The 24,193-nt window shown below is 39.1% G+C and overlaps 2 protein-coding genes across 2 annotated transcripts; one reads left to right on the top strand and one right to left on the bottom strand.

Annotated features, from left to right (window-relative positions):
• Window positions 1-1,245: 1,245 nt before the first annotated feature.
• On the top strand, window positions 1,246-8,308 carry trmt9b (tRNA methyltransferase 9B). Its single transcript, XM_023262886.3, has 4 exons — window positions 1,246-1,503; window positions 5,248-5,447; window positions 5,627-5,800; window positions 6,190-8,308. The coding sequence occupies exons 2-4, from the start codon at window positions 5,291-5,293 to the stop codon at window positions 7,137-7,139; spliced, it is 1,281 nt and encodes a 426-aa protein (XP_023118654.2). The 5' UTR covers window positions 1,246-1,503; window positions 5,248-5,290; the 3' UTR covers window positions 7,140-8,308.
• Window positions 8,309-9,059: 751 nt separating this feature from the next.
• On the bottom strand, window positions 9,060-12,101 carry hdac12 (histone deacetylase 12). The gene is made up of 8 exons (XM_023262901.3): window positions 11,877-12,101; window positions 11,624-11,767; window positions 10,549-10,708; window positions 10,257-10,453; window positions 10,013-10,163; window positions 9,669-9,785; window positions 9,441-9,583; window positions 9,060-9,335 (listed from the first exon to the last, which is right to left on the bottom strand). Exons 1-8 carry the CDS (start codon window positions 11,958-11,960, stop codon window positions 9,312-9,314), a joined length of 1,020 nt encoding a protein of 339 aa, XP_023118669.2. The 5' UTR covers window positions 11,961-12,101; the 3' UTR covers window positions 9,060-9,311.
• Between the last annotated feature and the right edge of the window lie 12,092 nt (window positions 12,102-24,193).

Genomic DNA, 24,193 nt, shown 5'->3' on the forward strand with positions numbered 1-24,193 from the left:
AACAGAGTTACAAATTTTATAGAACAATTAAAATTGATTTAAACAGGAGAAAAAGGAAAAGGTTTAGAAAAAAAATGAAGCATGTGAAAGATAGAGTATACAATAAATAGAAAAAATAAATGATCAAAGTGCAGACGAGTCAAACAAAAGTACAGGCAATTTGGACTAGACATTATGATAAAACTGATTAGTTAAAAGCAGTGAAAGAAAGAATTGTCATGTGCTTGCTCCTAAAAATGTCCAGAATTGTGGTGAATCTGAGTTCCAATCTAAGGGATCTGGATCCAGCAGCAGACAGCGTAATAACTAAATGCCATTTTACCATTTCTGGTCTGAACTCTGGCCACAACTAACTGATCAGTCCCTGCAGATCTTAGAGACCTTCCAGACCTGTACTCAGCAAACATATCCTGGATATATTTTGGTCCCAGGCCATTCAGAGAGTTTCATACGGCAAGAAGGGGCTTATCAGGGAGCCAGTGCATTTTGAAAATCTGAGCAATGTGTTCAAAATGCACAATATTTTAGTTTTTTTTCATTTTCAATTAAACTGTTAAAATCAAGTTTAATACTAAATATGTATTTCTAAAACTGAATACAAATCATGACAGTTAGCACAAACACAAGTGTAGTTTCTGTAATTTCATCTATCTGTCTATCTATCTATCTATCTATCTATCTATCTATCTATCTATCTATCTATCTATCTATCTATCTATCTATCTATCTATCTATCTATCTATATATATATATATATATATATATATATAACCTTTATATATCATAGATAATTTCATTATTTTTTACTTGTAAATATCATATGCTAAACATTAAAAGGCCAAAAATATGATAGATTATTGTAAAATTAAGGTTAGAAAATATATTTTAATTATTTAAAAAATTACAGTACTTTGTGAGATTGTTTTTATTGCATTTTCAGGTCCCCAACCTTATGAAGGGTATTATTTTTTGTTGTTTGTTGTTGTTTTAACAGTGTATGCTGGTCCTATGTTGGTGTATCAACCAGATTTGTGTTGATTTATATGATATTTCTATGCGTATTATTAAAACAGAACTATTTTAAAATATCACAGTTATCATTAATAATGTCATCGTACTGCCAGTCAAATGGAAAAAAAAAATCCTAAGTTATGATACAAACACGAAATTGTTCCGCTTAGAATTGCTTTAATTTTGAAAAACCTCCCCGGACGTGTTGCTCCGCACTCTCACCACCTTAACAGGTGAGCAGCTCAACTTGCTGTGGGTTTGATGCCGTCCTGCGGGCAGTGCGCTGCTGGCGGTCACCCTCGGCGGGTCTTCGCTTCAGTTTCGCGGTGTCGGTCCTCACCATGTCGGTGACGGTGGACCCGGTGCCGCCGTGTGGAGCAGCTGCCTCCGATCCCGGTGACACGTCGATCATATAGATCCATCAGAGGGAAGTTTACCTTCAGCGACCTGAGCTCTGAGGCGGATTATTGCACAGTGGCTGCTACGTCCACGGTTAGTGATTTTGCATTTTTGAAGTGTATTTGAGGGAAGTGTGTGCAGAATTTCTCTAAGATAATAGCAGCTATTGCAGTGTAATAATGACATTCTAATTGATTAAAACAACCTTATGTGTGTGTGAGTGTTTAAGAATCCAGATTGGTGAAACCTGCATCAGTTTTAAAAAACAAACTTTGAGAGTTCAAGTAGCATCTCACATACAGAAGTCTTAAATTCTAAAATCTGAACAATGCAGTTGATTTTAATTTAGAGCACCTGTAATTATGATTTAATTAAGTTGCAGTTGTTTGTCCTTCTCTCTATGCTTTGCCTCTGAATGCCTTTATTTGCTGCACATTTTAGCATCTAGTGCCAGTAATGAGGGAGTCTAAGTTGAGCAGACTAAACCTCTCGACCTCTCACCACATGTTGAGTCATTAACTGCTGGCATACTTGATGGATAAACCTGTTCTCTCTCTGTGGCTGCTCACAATAACACAGCTGAGGTCACGACTGTCAACATGGACCAGGAACATCAGTTTACAGTCACATATGTGCTGAATAACACAAGGAGGGTTCAAAGGCAAATGCTGTGCAACCAAAATATCCTCCTATACAACTTACGGCTCATTTTCCAGGGAAGCTACAGGCAGCCACAAATGATCAAACCAGTGGCTGATTCCACCTTTATCCTCTGAATGTCCTCCACCTCAGACAAAAATCTGTGTGCTGGACGCTGCCTCTGTCCTCTGATTTAATTTTAGGTCCCTTTGTCAGTCAGAAGCAGTGCTGTGAGCCTCCCCAGCTGCTGGTTACATAATATCAGCTGAGGACTACCATGGTCTAGTGAACACAGGGGAAAACTCAGGCGCAATTGAACACAGACAACACTGAAAGAGGCCCAGATTACAGCATTGCATAAGGGATATTTCACTTCCACTTGGCTGGGGCGATGCAGATGATGGTGGTCCAGAAATAGGTCTGAGTGAAGGATGCTGCATACACTGTATTTACCACCGCAGGAGAGCAGGAGACAGCCTGTTATTGCACAGGGAGGGGAGAGGGAAATATTTGCATTTCATGCAGCAGAGGTCGGCCTTTGTTGCTAATATCCTGCCGTAAATGTTCCCAGTAATGCTCGTTGTGTGCACAATGGGAACCAGTACATAATAAATCCCAGGACGTATCAGTCTCGTGTCTTTTAAGAGAGGTGGAGGGGAAACGTCTGATAGCTTCGCTTATGGTCGACCTCATCAGCAAAGTGCACTGTGGCATAACACGCTTCATTAGGCTGCAACGCTCAATTTTAGATTGATTAATGTGAAATTCTTCACTTGGAACAGTCTTATATTCAGTTTGACAGCCCACCATGAATGGATGGAGGATGAAGTAGACAGCTAATAAATATTAGACAGTGCATTTAGAGATATACATAAGTGGGAAACTTTCCTCATGTTCCAGGCGGAAGATTTAAGTTAGATATTCTCTGTATGTGTTGCAGTGATTATTGATTTTGCCACTCCTGTCAGATATATGTTGACACTGATATATGGTGTCTGCTGGGGCGGTTTAGCAGCACCGACAGCTTTCATCCATCACACCTGATTCAAAAGAACAACCTGTATCTTTCGCTCGTCTCTACGTCACATAGAGCAGAAAATCTTTGACACAGTGTGAACATTTTGAAGTGTGATTTCCAAACAGATGCTTTGCAACAAAAAAGATACAGTTGACTGGTCATGCACTGCGTGATCTAATGATGATTTGATGCTTAATATCAGCATTTTTACAAAAATGATGTTGGATGCAGATGCAGAAGTAGCGTCTGTCTGATTAAATTGTAGGGAAGCAGTCTGTTTTCCTGATGACACATTTAATATGGCATTGTCGTCATTGATTACAGACTCCCTCAGGAGTAAAATTTAATATCTGTAATTTAAAAAGATTTTAAAAGCAGAAAATAAAGTCAGAGCAGGCAACAACTATGATTTCAGTTTGATGAATGAATTGTATGTTAATTAGATAGATAGATAGATAGATAGATAGACAGATAGATAGATAGATACTTTATTAATCCCGAGGGAAATTCAAATATATATAATAATATAAGACAAAACATTACCATTAAGGTTAGTACATACTCCCGAAAACTTGCTGTACAATACTATAAACAAAACACTTCTAATTTTAAAGTCTATACAATACTAAATGTAATAAAAATCAACATACAGTATTGCATTTTTGCTAAACCAATTCTATCTCATCTAAACCAACTGATGCTGTGCTACAAGAAAACATGCAATAAATTTATCCTACATATGTGTCTGGAAGACGGCCGCTCTGAAAGTCTTAATAGGATTAACATAGTCTGATTGCACATTTGCAGTTTACACACAAATGCTTGAGTCGACGTGATGGAAACTGCATTTTGTGTGGGTTTGATTTGCATGAAATTAATTCAGCCACCAGATAATAACCACACGGGTCAAACGAGAACTCTGCATATTGAGACAGTTTCCCTTAAAGTAACAATCGAAGCCTTCAGATGATAACGTAGAACAACTGTTTGTACATGTAGTGCTTGAGGGAGCCACAACAGCAGCACTGCAGGAGCTGTGGGCTGCATCCTAATAAACTGAGATGGCTGCAGTGGGAGCTGTGAATAACACAAACATCACAATTACATAATCCCTAATATTCTCAGTTGAGTCCCAACTTCTATGATAAATCTGAGAATTTAATATACATATACTGTATAGAGAAATGTAGGGGGTTTGTTGTTGTTGTTGGAGATCGTTCTTTATGATTGTAGCTGCATATTTGATGTTGTATGTAGCTCTAAAGTCCTTATTTCAACATCTTCAAGACAGGAGCAGAAACATTTTGTGTTAAATACATGCATATGAAACTACCCTGCAAGTAGCCACATTTATGTATCAGAGGAAAAAATAACAACCTCCACTAAAGCAGTAACACAGTTAGTGTTGCAGTGCTGTCAGATAATCAAAAATAATGCAATCAGACCGAAAGTCTATTCACATGTGTATAAATTAGCCACAGATTTCCGGGGAAGTAGAACGTCCTCCTCAGAATCAATGAGGGTCACGTTAGGTGAGCGTGAGTCCTGGAGGAAGAGCTGATGCTGAAATCTCCCACTGCTTTTAACACTGATGGAAGCATGACAGCATGTAAACCCCAGCGGCAGCCCAGTATCCAGTGAAAATCATTAACTCAAGCATGATCGATGCTGTTCGTTCTGCATCTTGTTGCTGACAGAAATGATTTATGCATTGACTTTTCACCTCTGTTTTACTGTAAAAACAATCTGCCACAGCTGCCATGAAAATAAACCTCATGAGGTGAGATCTGCCTCCTCACCGTTGCTTGGTTTGGTTAGTTAATTTCTACCAACCGAAGGATGGCATATTCAACCTACTGAGCTGTGCTAGAGATGTTTCACCTCAGCCTGCCCTCGAGGAGGTCTGCCGGCTGGATGTGAGACTCCTTACTGATGCTGCTGGTACTTTGAAGTACAAAGCGAAGGGTTTGGCATTAAATTACCGCTGCGGCCTGACAGATGTTTGAGTGTGTCTGCTGATTAAGGCTTCCAGCTGACCTTGTTAGACCTTAACAAGCATGTCTGTCTAGAGGAACACCACTGCGCTGTTCCACTTCAGGGGTCTACATGTGAAAGAAACAGGGTCACTATGTAATGGATTAGCCATTTAGAAGTAAGCAGAGATTATTTTGTCCTTGCAGCCATGATGCTTTGAGGCCGCTGCATGAGGCAGCCTGGACGAACATGATGGAGGAGGCTGCCAGTCGGCTCGAGCGAGACCATGTGCACAGTATCTATGACAAGATTGCTCCATATTTCAACGACAGCCGCTACAAAGCCTGGCCAAAGGTACGACAGTTCCTGCTGGACCTGCAGCCTGGGAGCATCGTCGCTGACATTGGTGCGTGTCACTTGATCACCGATATATGGTGCTTTTTCTGTTGTTTTTGGAAACACAACACATATTTCTTAAAGTGTCCTTTCTTTAAAGAGAAGGATGATATGTTTTAAATCTAATCAGGCCACTTATCTGTCATAGTCACTCTCTTGTCCTCTAACTGACCGTCTTGTCCTTGACAGGTTGTGGCAATGGCAAGTATCTCCACATCAACGAGGAAGTGTTCAAGCTGGGTTGCGATGTGTGTCGCCCCCTGGTGGACTTTGCCTGGAGCCAAGGACACGAGGTCCAGATGTGTGACGGACTGCATTTGCCTTACAGAGACGGCTGCTTCGATGCCGTGCTCTCTATCGCAGGTAATAAACACATGCACGCAGTTAAAGAGATGTTTGGATGTTGCTGATTCCTCCCACTCAGGGACAAATCACTCCCTATATATGCATGTTGCAGCTGCCGTTTGCGTGGAATGAAATTAAACTCTCATGATAATAAACCTCAGTTCACCATAAACTTGTGTTGCCTAGCCAACAGTGTGAAATAATTCACGTGTCCTCTAACAAAAGAGTGTAATTAGGCCCAAAGATGACAACAGACACCCACACTGTTAATTTATCTTGTACGCCTTCCACTGTGTACATGATGTGTTCTGTTAACTGCGAGTGCTGAATGTGACACAACATCATAATTAAATAAATGCCTACGCACCAGCCTACTTAATTCTGACAAATGAATGTTTATGTCGCAGTCATTCATCACTTGTCCACCAAAGAGCGTCGTATTCGAGCAATAAAGGAGATGGCTCGCACCCTGCGAGTGGGTGGACGCATTATGATCTACGTGTGGGCCATGGAGCAGAAACGGCGGAAGTTTGAGAAGCAGGACATCTTCGTTCCCTGGAACCCGAATCCTCACGTGGCGCCTGGCTTCAACGGGGAGCACGTCAAACCCCGGAGGAGAGCGACGGCACAGAGTGTGAGCGAAGCCATAGACAACACTGAAAAGCACAGGAAGGTTAGAAGCACATCCTCTGTGGCGGACGAGGAAGATCTGTCCCGCAGCGTGCCGCAGCAGAGGACTCAGAGACTGTGGTTCTTCTCCAGGTCTCTGGATTCTGTGTTTGACTTCGGGAGCTTAGCCATCTCCCGGTCGTCCTCCAGAGACCTGAGCACTTTATCCTCCACCTCGGGCGAAAACGAGGGGAACAAGTCCAACCAGCGCGGGAGAGGACGAGGCCTCATCAAGCAGGTCTCCAGCTTCTTTTCCCCTCCGTCTGTGATCGGATCGGAGGAGGACGTCTTCGGCTCCGTCACAGACCTGCACAAGGGACAGAACCATCCCAGAGGCGACAACAACACCGGCACAGGAAACCAGAGCGTCTCAGTATCTTTAGCCAAGGAGTGTGGCTCCTGGGCTCTGCCAGATCTGGTCTCTTTGCAGCGGGAGCCCCTGAAGCAGTCTGAAGATGAAAGCGAGGGAGGGCAGCAGGGAGAAGAGCAGCAGAGACGCACGCTGAGTCCTCAGGGAAGTGAAGGGCAGGTGGAAGGCTCCTGCCTGAGGTACTATCACGTCTTCAGGGAGGGAGAGCTGGCAGAGCTCATAGAGAATCACGTCGAGGAGCTGCACGTGAAACACACCTACTTCGATCACGCCAACTGGTGTGTGGTGGCAGAGAAAGTCCAGTTGTGGAAAATCTGATGTGAAATAGTTTACTTTGCGTTGCCTCTGCCTCAAATTTTAGCACTGAATCACACATTCAATAATTGTTGCGTTCTCATACTGGAGAAGTGTAGAAATGTACAGATGTAGCCATTGTTGAAGGTACAGTTAACACTAAACTACTCCACTGCTGACAGTCTTTACTGAAAGTGTGATTTTTATTATTTAAATTTTTATTTAAGGAGTTCTGGAACCAGCTGACTCACTGTAGTGTTTTAATCACTGTAATATTTCAGCAGAGAGGATGTTCAACAATGGCTCTTACTGTATACTACAACACATTTTTAAAGTATTTATTCTGTTTCAATACATGAAGCCAACAAGCAGTATCCAAATCACCAGTGTTGTCTTTTTTCGGAAATCAGTTTTAAATATTTTATGTTTTTTTCTATAGCGAGCTCCACGGCTGCGACTGATTTTAACTGTTTTCAAAGAACATTTCTTTAAAGGAAATGTTAGGAAATGCACTATTTTTGTCTTTGGGCTTTAAATTTTAGCCCAAGATGAATTAGGGAGGTTAAAGTACACAGTTTCATTTGCTGTTATATGTTTTTATGCGCTGATATCAGTGGAAACATCTCAGTTTCGTCGTGTCTGCCTGCTTTACAATCCCACGTTCTTTCCAAATGTGCAGCAAATATCTGTCCAGACTTCTTAGTGAGGCTTTCTGTAAACTGCTCATGTGTAATCTATCACAACACTATCATAAAAAGAGCTCTAAGTTGTGCAGAATATCTTCCAAAACAGTGCCATTGTCGTCTTGTGTTTCAAAAATCACGTTGCCAGTGTGTGTGTGTGCGCTCGATGTTAATATTTGCAATAGTTGTGTGTTGTCTTGTAACCGGCTGAATATATAACTCGTATGTTTCAGCAAATCAACTGCCTCATATACTGTGAATAAACATTGCACTGTACCACAAATATGCCGCTGCTTGATGTCAGTGAATGACATGGAAATAGGTGAAACTTGAAACATTCTGGTTTTCTGTCCACATCGTGCCACGGACGGTGCATCTTCTCATCAGTACAGTATGTGTGGACCAACTGTGTTTGTTCTGAAGTGACAGCAGTACCTTAATGTCTTATGTGACCTGATGTAAATACTTTGATTTTAATTACTTTCCTTATTAAACATTTTTTGGTCACGAGTGTTTTCGTGTTGCTTTTAGTCACAATATACCTTTGTTCATGCGATACGTTAACAATCACAAACTGTCTAGTTCAGTAATCATGAACTTTAATTCTGTAGCAGCTTTCAAAACAGTTTTTTTAAAAAAAAGAATAAAACACACTAGGACGAGTTAAAATGTCACAAAAACATTTCACAAAAGTGGGTTTTTGAAGTTGATTTGAAACACAAGGCAGAATTTGCAGCCCAGATCTCCACAGGCAGTCTATGAGCAGATCTAATAAATAATTTGGAGGGAGATCTCCCAGGGTTTTTTAAGTAATCAATAACGGCTTAAAATCGATTCTGAAGGTAATAGCCGGTGTAATGAGATGTGCTCATGTTTCTAACTCAGTTATGGATGAGCTAGAGTTTTTTTTTACTATTGCCAGAGAAACAAGTAATTCTAAAAATGTAAACGACAAGTTGTGAAGGTGCGAATAACAGTTTCCAAATTTTTGGCAGAAAGAAATTAGCAGGATTGAACCACAGATTTAACATGTTTGTATAAGCTGAGGTTTAAATCACAAATGAGAGCAAGATTTCTGCAGTGCTGAGTTACTGAAGTAAACTAAGACTGTATGATATCTGGGTATTTGCACTAACCTGACCATTGATCAAATATCTGTCTTATTTGCATTTGGCTGCAGGAGGTTTCACACCATCCACTTACAGCGTCCTGATGTCTGAGTATTGTCTAAGTAAAAATGGAAAATGATGGTACATCCATGTAAAAGGTAACTAACAGGGAGTATTTATTAGTTGTACAGTTAATACAAATAAACGTATCTCGATGAGGTAAACAGCAAGTTGAACGTCTTCTGAAATCCCTCTTCAGCCAACAGGCAGTACCATATATGGTACAACGAAGTTCGATGCACCAGCTTTCCTGAGTTCATATCGGATTATATACATTTTTAAAAAAATATATAACATGTTTGTTGCTTGTTTAAGATATAAAAACATTCCAGAAGATGAAGGTTTTACATCCCACACTCCCTCCAAACCTGAAATATAAAGAACATGACAACATTCACTTTATTTAAGTCATTATTTCTGTATTGAACTGGTTTATTTGGTAAAATCTGTTTAAGGAGCAGTGTTCTGTTTACCTGACTTGCGGCTCTGTGGACGATAGAGTGTCTGAGGGCCAGTTTATCAATGTCTCTTGAGTATCCTCCACCTATAACAGTAGCTATAGGAACCCCTTTACTCACCACCGTCTTCATCACGTATAGATCTCTCTGATAGAGCCCTACAAGACACGTAGTCATTCAAAAAAGCCTGCAAGCGATGTGTAGGTGGACTAAAAGAGCATAAAAAAGAAAAGAATTGCTCACCTTGGTCTGTCAGACGAAGCCTCCCAAGTTCATCGTCCCAATGAGGATCAACACCAGCGTCATACAGGACCAGATCTGGGCGAAAAGTCTCCAGCAGCCAGGGAAGATGTTCCTTTACTGTTAAGAACACAATCAGGCATATTAGTTAGCTTGAGGGGAAATATTGCCAATTATAATAGTTTTATTCTAGGATTTTTAATTTTGCTTTAACAAAAACAGCAAAAAACTATGAACTTTCAACAAAATGAAGATATCAGTGCTCTATCTTGACATGACTGTGACACTGTTTTCCTGTAAACACTGAACACATGTTGCATTTATTATTGTGCCCTGCTTTAACGTGCCTGTGGAGAGGTACTCCTGGTCTTCCAGCCCATCCTCCACACTGATATCTAGATCACTCTGTTGTTTACGGAGGGGGAAGTTTTTCCCACAATGCACCGAGAATGTAAACACAGATGGCTCCTCTTTAAAAATGAAAGCTGTACCGTCGCCCTGTCGGATGCAAAACAGAGGACGATTGACACAAAGTTGAGCTGGGGTGTTGAAATCAAACGTCGTTCTGAGAAAGTGACAAGTTAACTCCACCTGATGCACATCTAGATCCACAATCAGAATCTTTCTCTTGGTCGAAGAGGTGTTCAACACATATTTGGCTGCAACTGCTAAGTCATTGAGGAGACAGAACCCTGAACCGTAGCTGGGGAAAGCGTGATGGGTTCCTCCTGCTGTGCTGCAGGCCAGACCTCTCTGCAGAGCCACCTCAGCAGCCAGAACAGTCCCACCTGTCAACAGCAGAGAAGGTGATAGCGGTGCAGTGTGATCTTTCCACGTCGAGCAGCTGTCAAGTCGTCCTCTTTGTGCTGCTTCTAGTTCTCACCTGTTTCATATCGACAGCGTCTCACGATGCCTTCGCTCCAGGGAAACCCCGTCCTCCTCTGTTCCCGCTCATCTATTTTTCCGTTTATGAAGTTGTTCAGGTAATCCTCAGTGTGCACACTGCTCAGTAAATCTTTAGAGGCAATTTCTGGGACCCACACCTACTGTGAGGAAGGAAAATCACATCAATGGGAGAAAGTGCTTTTGATATTAATAGTATTTGCTGTACTAGCAGCGATTTAACATCAGTTTACCAGCATTTTATGTCACTGAATAATCAGTCTGTGCAATGAAAGAATATTAAGTTTCCTTATATAACCCAAAGTACCCAACAGGGCATATTAAATAATTTTGTCCTCTAAAAATGAACAATTGATGCATGAACAGAGAAAAAAAAATCTGCATTACCCATTAATAAACAGCCAAGTTAGTTGCTGATTATATCATGTCATATTTTATATATTATTTCCATGATTATTTCTCTATATTATACATATCATGTTGTATATTTTTCAGAGCAATATCTGGCACAAGACTGTTTATTTAGTATAAGACGAGCCTTTATTATTCCCACATTTGAGAAATTGGCAGTGTTACAGCAGCAAAGGGGGTTAATAATAATAACAATAATAATAATAAACTATTTATATAGCACTTTTCAAAACACATGTTTGAAAGTGCTTCACATCGGCAGCAAATTAATCATCAAGTTTAAATGGCAGGAAAAACTAATTCATATGAAAACCAATGCAAGAATGGTTAAAAAAAAAAAAGATGTTACAAAATAAAAGACCTACAAAATGCCTATGGTGCAAACACATAGGGAACATGAGCAGAAAAAAAAATTATAAAAAACGGATTAGATTGTACAAATTCCTCTGGATGTGTAAAATACTAATATTTCACATACTAATAGTAATATACTGATTCTCTCATGAATAGAAATACTGATCAAAAGTGACAATATTGCAATGATTTGTCCATAATTAGAGTCTATGCAACTAATGAACAGTTTTTTTTTTTGTTTTTTTTTTTACAGGTCTATTTTCTATTAGACATATCAATGGTTCACTCACCTGTTTGTCTGTAACCACCTGGTCCTTGAGCAGAAAGTGTAAAACTCTGGGGAACTTGCTCATCGGAAACCTGTGGTTGGCTGGCAGCTCACATACATACCTGCTGTGATGGATTATGGGAAGTCCACTGGACTCATGTCTCACCTGCGGGGTGAACAGGTGAGCCGGCAGGTCAAGTTAAATGCATGTGTGTTCGTCATAGTCCCAAATAAAGAAACACGAGTTTACTTCATTTAAATAAACACGTTCTTACTAGTTCAGCGTGGAAACGCCTGCAGGAGCTGAGAGCTGCAGCGACCAGCCGCCTCTTAAACGATATTCTCTTCATGCAGGTCATTGCTCTGATCAGCACAACAGCTGAAGGACAGACAATTACACAACAACGTTCAGTTTAACGCACTGTGATGTTATGAAACGAGCCAGGAGGACCATGAAGGAGCCGGTGGAGTCCTGAGACGGATGTTTGACTGAGATCAGCTCTGAACTGCTGCCATCTTCTGCTGTGGAGTGGAAATATCACGTACAACGTGTTCCAGTCCGTGGGTCCCTGTCGCCATCTGCTGACCTGAGTGAGTACTGCAGATGAAAATGAGTTGGAAAAGGATTCTGAAATCCGATTCTGCAACTGAGTGTTGAGTTTGCTGCAGATTAAACCTTAAATATGTCTTTTAAACTTGATATCTGTGATACAAGAATCTGGATTAGAGCCCAACTCTAATACTGGACTTGAAGGGCAATGCTGATTATAAGAGCTGAAAACAAATACATACAGATGTAATGAGCATGTAATGCACCTCTTCTTTTGTATTTTTGGTTAGATGCTAAACTTGCTGCTGTACTCTGTGCAATAATTTTTAAAAAGTTGAATATAGTCTAATCTGCATGTCCTGTTGTATATGCTATTCTAAATAGCTTAATATTAACTAATGATCAATGTATCTTTATATTTAAGTATATCAAAACAACAACAACAAACAACATAATTAAAGTCCATACGTCCTTTCTACTAATGCACATAGTCTCTAATCTATCATACTAGCTATTAAATTCCTGCTACACGTGTCTTCCCAACTATTATTTCTGTGGATTCAGCTCCAATTAGAATATTTTTTTATATAAAAATATCACAGTTTATGTATAATAGTCACTAGCAGTAACTTTCACTTCTCTACTGCGGAGTTAAAACACGAAGAGCTACTCTGTTAGGAATGTTCAGGGAAAACTTACTTTGTCTCTGTTGGAAAACCAGACTTTTAAATTTAAGTTTGTAATAGATGCAATGACTAAAACATGGCCTTTAATATCCAGATCATTGCAATCAGATGAAACTTTTTCAACATCTGGGCTGTAATGATCCAAAAACTGTCATGGATTCATGCATATTTAGAGAAGTTTTTAAACAAACATCTCTGCTTATGTAGTCATAAATTAATTTTTTACATTTATTCCAAAGAGAAAAAGTTGAGAAATGAACAGCCAGTTTTTAAATGAGAATATGATTTTTTGCTTCCAATTATTTTAGATAATATCTAAAATACACAAGTCATTTTGCTTAAGTCTGTTATACGCTGAAACACACAGAAAAGCATTTTGTTTCTTTTAAGGGGATTCCCCAAAACGTGATACGTTATGTATTTGTTTTTTGGACAATTAAAGCTATAATCTGCAAATCCGTAGTTGTTTCAGACAACCAAGAAGACCCTGTATTCTAATGGCTGGCTCACTGCATCATTACTTTGAACTTTATGGAAGCTGGGCACTTGGATTAGTCATTAAATATAAATGTTACTGGTGTTAGCAGTTCAAGATGAATCCCATATTCTTTTTGATGTTCCATTCTTTTTATTCCCAAACAACCGAACATTTGATTGTTTTTTCTTTCAAAAAATGCATTGAAACGTGGCACAAAGAGGTTGAGATTTACTGAACATAGGCAAATGGTGCAATATGTATTTAGATCTTTGTGGCTGGGCTAAACATATTTGTTAATTTCTGGTCATTCAGAGTCCTTTATGATGAGCATTTGGTTTGTAGAAAAGGTCATGATGTTGCTCTTTCTGGTGCCGATTTGCTTCTTGTTCTTTTGATTCCTGTGGTTATACATCTTTTTTACATCAGTGAGCGGCATGTGTTGAAGCAAGCAGCTCAGATTCCTGAGTGAGGAGGGGAGAACACAACGGTTTAGAGGTGGTTTACAAAAAACAGAACATACATTTGTTATATTGTTGACTGAATGAATTCTGCAGTAAGAGTAGTTGTCACTTTGAGTCTGTTGTATCCTGTTTTATACTAGCCTCCCTTCCTATCCACTGACAGTGTTTCTGCACACTGTTTCGTTCTGAGAGGAAAGCCAGGACGAGTCATGCAAATTTAGGTTAATTTATCACTCACAAGGCTTTTTCGGTTTTCATCAAACGATCAAAGCTCCATTTAGAGTTTTCAGCTTTCACCCTGTGACAAATTGCTCATCCTTTCTTGTGTATTTACATATAATCATGAGGGTGGTTGTTTTTTCTTTTCTTTCTCTCTGATGTTTGTCTGACCATCTTCATTCACTCCGCCTCTCTCCTCATCCTTTGCAGCCATCACAGTCAACTCCCGTTAAGTCAAAGAATGTTGCAGCCGGAGTGGTTAATCACATTGACAGAGGAGCATTTATGGTGTCACGCTGAAATAATGTCAGACTCAGCCTCAGAGATTCACTGGCTGCACTCCTACATGATACAGTTTAACCCTTTACAACCTAGAGGAATCTGGCTGCTTCTATTAATAGTATGCGCAGTTTTTCAAGATGCGTTTAAAAAGTGAAGAGGCTGCCTGATTTTGCTGTGATTTGAACGAGTGATTGTTGTGCTTAATGTCTGGTGCATCAGATTTGCAGCTAAGGATGTTTAGATCAGACTCACTAACATCAGCATCACTGACTCATTGTTACAGGGCTGTTATTTACTCTCTAAAATGTAGTTTTAATCAGGCACAAGTAACCTGACTTGCTGATGAGGATTAGAAATCTTGTTGTATTTTTAGATCCTCCCAAGTTCTCCTATTTATAGAGCCCAAGGTTGTTAGTTTTAGCTGTTGTAAACCTGATTTTAGGGATGTTTCAAAATCAAATCATATGGCTTAAAGGGAACTAATGTGATTCAAATAATAACCTTGTGTTTTACAATGTGCACAACATGTTTAATATTCACATTTGGACAGATTACCTCTCTTTGTGGATGGAAAATGTGTTCATTTAGCTTCATAATGCTGTGGTTTTCATGTCACTGTACTGAAATGGCCTTTGATTTGCTACTTTTGTGTCTGGTTTCACCGCTCCATCTGTCTGTTTTACATCGCTGGCAGGCAGCTCAAGGCGCTGTCTGGCGTACTGTCGACTCTGAGGATCTTCCATGAGTGTGTGTGTGTGTGAAGAGCCTGGTGATGGGGATTACTGCAGCCCCCTGGGAGGGGCTAGTGTACTCATAGACAGATAAGAAAAAAGACAAGCCTGTTGGCCCCAGGTGCAGAGGAGAAATCTCCTCATAATAGAGAAAAGAGATTAGAGCGGTAAAATCAATTTCTGACTTCAGCCCTGTTAACAGACATTTCAAATAGGGAGAGATGAAGGAGGAGAGGGCACTCAATTTCCAAATGAAAGACCCCAATTCATCCTGACAGAGAGATTGTGTAGCTTTGTGCAGGCGATAAAAGTTATATTAATTCATTAACATATAGATTTTCGGTTCTGCTTCTGCTTTGGTGTTTCTCTACATTTCATCTAGTCGTTTAAAAGCTCCACACCGCTGCATGTGTTCACTGTTACACATCACATCACTTGTAATCTACATCACACAGATAATTGTTTCAGTGTTCACACCTTCCTTCTATATTTTTAAAAGAAATTTTTAACTCGTCCAAGTATGTGTTTGTTATGAAAATCTAGCGGCAGATGTGTGTTTAATCCCTCACAGTGAATCACAGGTTAATTGCTGATAGATACTGCTCAAGTCATTGTTTTGATCTCTGAAAGGTCACAGATTTAAGGAATAATTCCCTAATTTATCAACAATTTCCTGTAGTTCATGATAACATTGCTTTTTTGCTTGATTTACAGTCAGAATATATTAAGTTTCCTATAATAATAGATTAGGTAAACAAGTATATGTTCACTCACTTGAGCCACTGGAAAGAGAATAATCAAATGATAAATTTGCTGCCAAATCATTTGTTGCTGATCCATTAATCAATAAATTGACTATTTGTTTTAACAATCATTCTGAATTTGAATGACATCACCATGTATTGATCAACTAACAGATTATGTTTATAGACTCTTCCAGTCCATTTTTATACAGAAATCAATGAAAATGAAGGACTGTAAGAGCATTTAAAAATCTAAAACTGCAGTGAATGCATTTTGAAATAGTCACCAGAGTCTAAATGAAGCATTATTTGTAGTAAGAGTTAAAACACTTGCATGGTTCTTTTAGTATTTTTAATAGTGAAGCCAAACCCAGAGCTGACAGTCAGCTGTGAGCTTCAGTCTCCTTCAGGGCAGCTGTTTTCAAGGCCTTGCAGCTCTGCATCTCATTCCCAGCAGCAACAGAGAAGAAGCAGCCAACTGCTGAGCTTTGATCTGATTTTCTCTTTTCTCATTAGTAAAAATAAAAGCAGGCTGTCTTAAGTCAGCTGGCTGTAGACTGTTTTCTTCCTCTCAGCACTGTGTTGTCATAAATTACAGTGGAATAATTTCAGGGGTCGTTAGGTTTCTTGCTTCGAAAGTAACATATTATGTTAATAACCCTCTGAACCCAGAAACAACATTAAAGGCATGTTTTCTTTAAATAATCCTCACAGTTGCACAATATATTAAAGCCAGGGGCTAGGGAACAATTATTGTACTTTCAACTTTCTCACTGTCTTTGACCGGAGTCATCTGTAATGTGTTGTTTTGTCGGGAAACTGAACCAAATCTAAGCGTAAGATTGCAATACTTCTTCAAAATCATTTAGTCCACATGTCTCATTTGAAGACTGACAAAAATAAAGCATTTGTACAAACCAGATTCTGTAAAAACAAAAAATATTATGTTCCTCAACAGCTAAGATGCTATTCGTCACAAATGGTCAAGAGACAAAAATTCTAGGACTTTTCGACTGAACGGCAGGCTGTGTTTGCACATTTTTGCCCAGTATTGGTCACACCTGTGGACACTTAGGAAAATGTTTTGCACATGGATTCCAGTTCATTTAAATTTTTGCAACATAAATAATCAATTTAAAAAATTTCCCCCTTTTTTTTCAATATGTTGTAGCCTTTTAACTGTCATACTGCACATAATGCATTTCTGAGTTTTCTCTACTTCTAACCATGGTTATGCTGTTTCCATAGAGGTGCTGGACTTTATATTGTAGTGGAAAATGAGCCTGCATGAGTAAAAATGTGAGTGTGAAACACTCCTTGATACAGATAAATATTTATCTTGGCTTCATCATGAATCTTGTGACCTGTTTAGTGAAAAACCGCACATTTAAAGATTATTACACTTGATTTTCTATGATTATCCACTTTGCTCACTGTTGCCATTGCTAGTTGCTTCTTTTATAGCTGGTTTTATTAGTTAACTAGCAGGCGTTCTATTCCTAGTTAAATCTATTTTATTATTAATCGGTTCTTACTTTTATCTAAGCTTGACTGAGGAGAAAGCAGGCTGATTTCCTATATTTTTGTCAAAAATGGAAAATCAACTCCATGCCTTATAACAGTTCTACATTAATTGTGGTTTTCCAGTATTGGGAAACTTAACACTTTGGAAAATGTTGTGCACATGGTCACCAGTTCATTAAAATTTTCGTAACATAAATAATCAATTCAATTCCCCCCTCCCCTCTTCAATATTTTATGGCTTTTGCACCATGTCATACTGCACAGAAAGCGTTTCTCAGTCCTCTCTACTTCGCGTCATAGTTGTGTTGTTTCCATGGAGGTGCAAAACTTTGTATTACAGTGAAGAATGAGCCCACAGTGAGTAAAAATGTGGCAGGAGTAAACCAACACGTAGTGTTAAAATTCAAATGAACTTCCCTTGGACCATATTTATTCCACAGCTTTGGTTCAGCCATAGATGGCATCAATTTTATGCTGCACACAATGTGTGTTTAACCAAATGAATAGCCCTGTCATCTCTGAATAGCCCTGTCATCTTGGCATGTATTTTCACGCTCCAACCCCAGTGGAGGAGTGGGTGGTGTAGCGTTTACATCAGACACTGGATATGAACATACCTGTCAATTACACAACATCACAATCACAACATCAAGCCCACAAACCCCTCCATCCTCACCCTCCACCTCAGCGGAAGGAATTCGCTGGCTGATTGCGAGTGCTGGCAGAGCGTGTTGCAGCAGGTGAGGACAGAGGTTGTTGTTGGAGTGAATTAATTTGTAGCTGCTGTCTGTGTGTGACGGTGACGGCCTGCCGCCTCGTCCCTCCGAGGCAACCGCCCGGTCACATGAAAAAGCTGAATTGGTTCACCTCTCATGCATCCCCTGTCTTTGTGTAATCACAGACATGCAGGGGAGACGGGCTGTGAAATGTTTGTGCTGGAGTGTAATTTACCATCATTGTAGTCACTGTTTACATCTCTCCATTCATGATCAGTGGAAATGACATCTTCACTTTATTCTCTAGTGTCTGTCATTGCTTGAGAATGTCCTTCCGACTTTTAATTAGTTGTGCTGTGTTGTGTGTGAGCAATATTAGGACTTTATGAGCCGAAACTATGCATGCAAAAATATTTGGCAGGCCCAGAGCATGTAGATAGACAATTCATCACATATTCTGTTGCCTGCAATTCATAAAGGGGGTTTCTGGTTGTGAACAACATTAACACCAGTGGTTGAGAGTTTCAACTTTTAAACTCAACTTCCCCACCTGAATAATTGTAAAGCCTATGAAAATCACTGAATTTATGTTTGAAATAAAGTAATCAACCTGCATTCTGTTTTTCTTCACACTGATTATTTGCTCTTGCATAAACAACATTCATTACATCACTCTCTTTTCAAGGTGCTAGTGTCTGGAACTGATTTATCAGCAAAAGAAAACACATTTTCCAACCAATTATCAAATCGAATTAACATCTGCTGGCTGCCAAAAGCTCTTGTGGGGTGTTGGAGGAAGAGATGTTATTGTAATTAAGGGTTGAATGCTGAAAGATCCTCAATATGTCGACAGTATTTATTATATGGTGTAATAGCAGTTTAGCATGTGTGCACACTTCTCAATACAGATGAATATACAGATTAGGAGGATTTTGCACTATATTATAGGATATGTTGTTTATGTTAAATCAGATTTAAGACAATAACAAGAGTCGTCATTGTTCTCTTTGCGTTTATTTTGATTCAGATTACTGTATTTTTGCATTTTTCTTGGATGTTGTGACCAGTGAAAATGTGAATTTAAAGATTTTTACATTTTAATTTCCATGATTATCTACTTTGCTCAATGTTGCCACTGCAAGTTCCTTATTTTATAGATGATCTGTTTAGCTAGCTAACAGTTTTTCTGTTCATTAAGGGAATTATCCATAGTATTATTAGTCTCTGCACAGTTTTTTTTTTTTAAGCTTGATTGTGGAGAAAAAATCCAGATTTCCTGTGTTTTTATGTGCAGTCAGACTGTGGAATCGCATACATGCCTTATAGCAGTTCTACATTTATCTTGGTACCTGTTTAAACAAAAACGAACACAATTTGACCATCTGCACACACAACTGTGGGATGATTTCAGCGGCTCTTTAGACTGAGACAAAGCGAGGCTACAGATAGAAGTGATAATGCAGAACATCTGCCATGTTCTATGGTATGCTGGGAATCTGGAGGGGAGTTGAAAAGCAGCAGAGATATTGAGTCAGACTGTGCTATTGCTGGAATGTTTTCTAATGATGTTTGAGTTTTGTATTGTACCTGTCTGTTGCCACAGCTCTGTACAGTTTGTCTTACCTAAGAGTGCTGAATGCAACAAAATAAACAACACTGATGTGAGTGTTATCGGTGTTGCAGGAGCAGGTAATATGTAATAGTTTTCCATATTGTACAAGTAGTTGAACCTTGTCAGGCTTTGCTGTCTTAACAGATGCACTCCTGTTCTGTGTAGAAATTGTATCGCTGGCAGGCAAACTTGCCACCATACAGCCACATGTTTCAGCAACACAGCTGGCTCCATTCTCTTCCCCTCACTTAAATCTCACGATGTGGAGACCACAGGCACTTCAGAGCGTCTGCCTCGTCTTGACAGCGTGTTGATATCGCAGATAAGGCGAAGAGGGAGAGAAGAGAGTGCAAGTGAAATGACAGCGCAGTGTGTTTCTCCTTATACACTGTAAAACAAGTCATAAGCCTTCCAGTATAAGTAACTGAGCCAGAATAAAGTTAACGCACAAGAATCTATTATTGTTTGAACTCGTTACCCATAAACATTTTACTATATTTGAATTTTTAGCAGTGACACCTTGAACTTTTCGTCCATGTCTAATTGCATTTTAAAAAAATCTAACTTAATGTACTGTTGTATGATACATTATTGATACAGCAAGCACAGATTACACATAATGTTATGCTCAACACATCCACAGGTTCCTCATATTTCAATGATTAATTGATATGTTATTCTGCCTTGTAAGAATAATATAGATTTCCCTTAAGTTTATGTTAATATTTGAATCACTAGATAGATACTTTATTCATCCCCTTGGCAGAATTCAATGTATTAAGGTAGTTCACATGTTAAATTTAAGATAGATAAGGAAATAAGATGCCAAGAATGCTGATATTTACAAAAAGGGTGCAAAAATTGGTGCAAAAATATAGTATTAACCCCCCCAAAGAGGTTTACTGAGGCATATTGTTTTAATAGGATTAGGGTTAGGCTTTTAGATGCCCATGTGGTAAACATATATTTGTGAAAAGGTATTATTTAGTGAATAGAACTAAATCTAATGCAGCCACTGATTTTCAGCACCGAGGTGTTTATACTACTGAGTATTTTTACAGTGTTTCAGACGGCTATGTAAACTCTTGGGGGCTGAAATGTCTTCCAAGCTCGAGTCAGTAAGTCGTCTTGTGTCAAACTGTCATATTTCTAAAACAAGAACAGACCAGAAAATAATCCAAAATAGAAACAAGTGCGTTTAATGGGTTGATAAAATGTTATATTAAAAGTACATATTTCCAGCCTGCTTTAAGATTCATATCTGGCTGACAGAAGTATTGCATAGCCTCGGGTGTTCTAATTCTTCAGTCATAAACTCTGTCAGTTTCGATCTGTTATACTTCCAGCTGAAGTGAATCGTGAACAGACTGGGACATTATCATTCTTATCACTCTGTACATCAGCCAAAAGCAAACAGTAATATCCTCTTAAACTCACGTTTGTTTCTTTCTGGAAGGGCACTGAGCTGCTCCGCCTGCTGCTTTCTGGCCCTGGTATGTCTGCCGTCTCTGGCAGTTTGCTTTGCCAGCCTGTCCAAGTCCTCCCAGTCCTGTCCTAACATAGTTGTCATAGCAGTGATCTACAGCAGGAAGTCTTGTCTTGTTTCCAGTTATTTCATCACAGCTCTCCTTATGACTAAAGTTTCATCAGCTGCATTTGCACTGACATTGAGGAAATGTCAGTTTTCAGGACCACTAAAAACAGAAACTCAAATCTGCACACAGGCCCCAACACATTACTTACAGGAGCTTTTAGTAAAATGTCATTTATATTTATGGTAAATCTAAATATGTAAGTCTAAAAATCTGCTTTAAACAACTTTAAGATCTGTAAAATGCATAGACATACACTAATGTCACACTAAGTACTGGACAGATTTTGAAATGTATACATCTTACTTTTTCTCCACCATGAGGTTCACATTTTTTAGTTTTGAGTCAGATGTTTCAACACCTACTGGAAGGGTTGCAATAGAAGTTAATGTGCACATTCAAAGCCCAATGACATGCACAAGGCTGTGTGTTTTTACTGTTGTGGTTGCAAAAAACTATGAATAGCCCATCATTGCTAGTTAAACTAAATTAAATCACCATATAATCAAAACTCTTATTGCTTTTTAAGAGGCATCCCTCCATGGGACAAAGGGTCTTGAATGACTGAATGCCGTCACTTTAATAGACTAATGAATGCAGCAACTTCATACAGGGCAGCAGGCACCAGCAGGGCAGCAGGTGAAGCATTATGATATAAATGTCAAGAAACCATCACCTTCATATTGAATTTAACGGGGAAAAGGCATATTTTCTGAAAAGTGCCATTTAAGTTGGAAATAGGCGAATGATTGACTAAAAATAAATACACCATCAGTGATCAGTACACTGTATTATAGCTGTGGATAGTATTGTGAATTCGGTTTGTCTTTAACATAATGTTTAGGCGAGGGCATTTCATTTGGGGGATAACCTGAAAAGCTCCGGTTCTGTGACTGCTGGAGAGCCTGGTGATATTTCTAATAGCTATTATGAAATACGGGATGGATAACCCAGAGAATATATTCAGGAAATCCAATAAGACATTTTATAATTGTTCTGTGTTCTAGTGCAGAGCCAGTCCAATTTCTGGGCCTCGCCAGGAATCATTAGTCAAGCCACTGTCAGCATCACATCCATGAAAATTCAGCTCGTGTTCAGGTGCAGGAGCTGAAAGTCAGATGCTCAGAACTGAAATGACTGGAACTATTGAATCGGCAAAGTAGAAATTACATGCTATTTTAATTGCACAAGTGTTTTTGAATGGAAAATGGTAGGGGCAATGTCCTCCTGAATTATGATTTAATAATTCAGTTTAGGATGAGGTGCAACCGCAAGGCTCCAGACCTAAAAATGGAAAATGAAAAACTCTGAATGTCTGTGCATGTTCGCCTCAGGATAAACTTTCTGTTTTGTGCTATCATTTGGTCATATTTTTAATGTGTCCAATATTTTGCAATATGACTAACTTGTAAAATAATGGCATCTCCGTCAGTCTTGGTCACACTTTGCTTATTTAGTAATAACAAAAGTTAGCCAGTTAATACACTAAACTAATGCAGTGAACAGCCTCACAGAGCTACTGGCTCAACTACAGACTCTCAGTGGAATCCCTCAAACTGATTGAACAGCAAATAATGCTGATATAAAAAAAGAGGTCACAAACTTTGTTTAAAAGTCAACAGGACTCTTTTGCAGCCTTCCAACTTCAGAGGCAAAGAAACGGTGTTGACAGTAAATCAAACTTAGCTGAGACACAGAGAAGGAGCCTGCTGCTTGGCCAGAGTAAAGTGACTTTGCTTTAAATATACAAAGAGCATGTCCTCTTTTATGTTCTCCCTCTGCTCAGGGTCCTAATACTGACTTCTATCCCACTTGGAAGCAAAGTCTGTGTTTTTTTTTTTTTTTGCACTGACACAAAAAAAGAGGCCATGCTTTCTTTTTTCCCTCCATCAGGGCCAGACAGGCCGGCTAGGTTAGCTTGTGAGAACATCCAGCTGTGTTTAAGTCAAACTGTTCTCACTCCCACTGGCCTTGGACTGTTCACCTCGACGGCTCTGATAGACCTCTCTCTGTTCTTCTCGTCCACTCTTTCTGCTTCTCCACCACTTTTTTTTCCCTTTCATTCACATGGACCTGCACACTTTTGTTTCCTTTCCCAACCGGAAAAACACGGGACTGCAGCACATTTTCTGCCAGCTGCTTCATAGTCACACTTGTCCATACTTACACATCCACGACAGATGTACAGTATATATATATATATATATATATATATATATATATATATATATATATATATATATATATATATATATATATATATATATTAGAAGATATATTTTAAAACTAATTTAAGGAGTTTCCTGGGACAGGTCTGATTGCAGTGTAATACTTAACTTGTTTAATTATTGGCACATACCAAACTTCTTGTGTACCTTTCCATGTAAGCGTTCAGACAACAGAGGAAATGTACACCGACATTCAAATCAAGAACATGAGGAATGTCACTCACTGTGAACAAAAGATCAGATAACATTACACCTTGCACATGTACACCTTATCTCACTGGTTAAACATTGGAGTTATTGCCATTGTGTGGCTACTGTGTCAAGCATGGGTCCTCAAATATGCATGGAATTATTTATGTCTTTCTTTTTCATGATTTGAATCTCAATTTCAATCAGTTTAGTGTATTCATAATTCATAATATAATCAAAAACAGACTGTAAAAATATGAGCACAGAAGCCAAAACAGTGCTTCATTGATGGGGATCTCCATTTACTAAAGTGCATGTGTTTTCAGAGAGCAGGATGGAGGCTGAAGACACCTTGTAAAAATGAAAAAAACAAGGAAGAATCTTTGAAACATTGCTGAGGGAGAATGACAGCCACAGGCACATTTCTAAGTATTCTATGAATGGGAGAAGTGAGTCAGCACTCATTTTCTCCCCCTGGCCAGAGGTCAGACTGAGTCCAAGTGCTGATTTGTGGCTGCGGCTTCAACACCTTGTTCGTGGTGGGGAGGCTGAAGGAGAGAGTGAATCAATCCATCAATCTA

This window comes from Amphiprion ocellaris, chromosome 7, assembly GCF_022539595.1.
Source record: "Amphiprion ocellaris isolate individual 3 ecotype Okinawa chromosome 7, ASM2253959v1, whole genome shotgun sequence".
In the NCBI taxonomy this organism is placed as follows: Eukaryota; Metazoa; Chordata; class Actinopteri; family Pomacentridae; genus Amphiprion; species Amphiprion ocellaris.

What these genes read in the sequence shown, in the direction of transcription:
- trmt9b (XM_023262886.3), top strand. Translation starts at nt 5,291, where the DNA reads ATGATGGAGGAGGCTGCCAGTCGGCTCGAGCGAGACCATGTGCACAGT. An exon ending in GAGCATCGTCGCTGACATTG is followed by an intron (nt 5,448 to 5,626) that starts GTGCGTGTCACT and finishes TGTCCTTGACAG; the next exon opens with GTTGTGGCAATGGCAAGTAT. An exon ending in TGCCGTGCTCTCTATCGCAG is followed by an intron (nt 5,801 to 6,189) that starts GTAATAAACACA and finishes TTTATGTCGCAG; the next exon opens with TCATTCATCACTTGTCCACC.
- hdac12 (XM_023262901.3), bottom strand. Translation starts at nt 11,960, where the DNA reads ATGACCTGCATGAAGAGAATATCGTTTAAGAGGCGGCTGGTCGCTGCA. An exon ending in TGGATCTAGATGTGCATCAG is followed by an intron (nt 10,164 to 10,256) that starts GTGGAGTTAACT and finishes TGCATCCGACAG; the next exon opens with GGCGACGGTACAGCTTTCAT. An exon ending in GCTTCGTCTGACAGACCAAG is followed by an intron (nt 9,584 to 9,668) that starts GTGAGCAATTCT and finishes CGTGTCTTGTAG; the next exon opens with GGCTCTATCAGAGAGATCTA.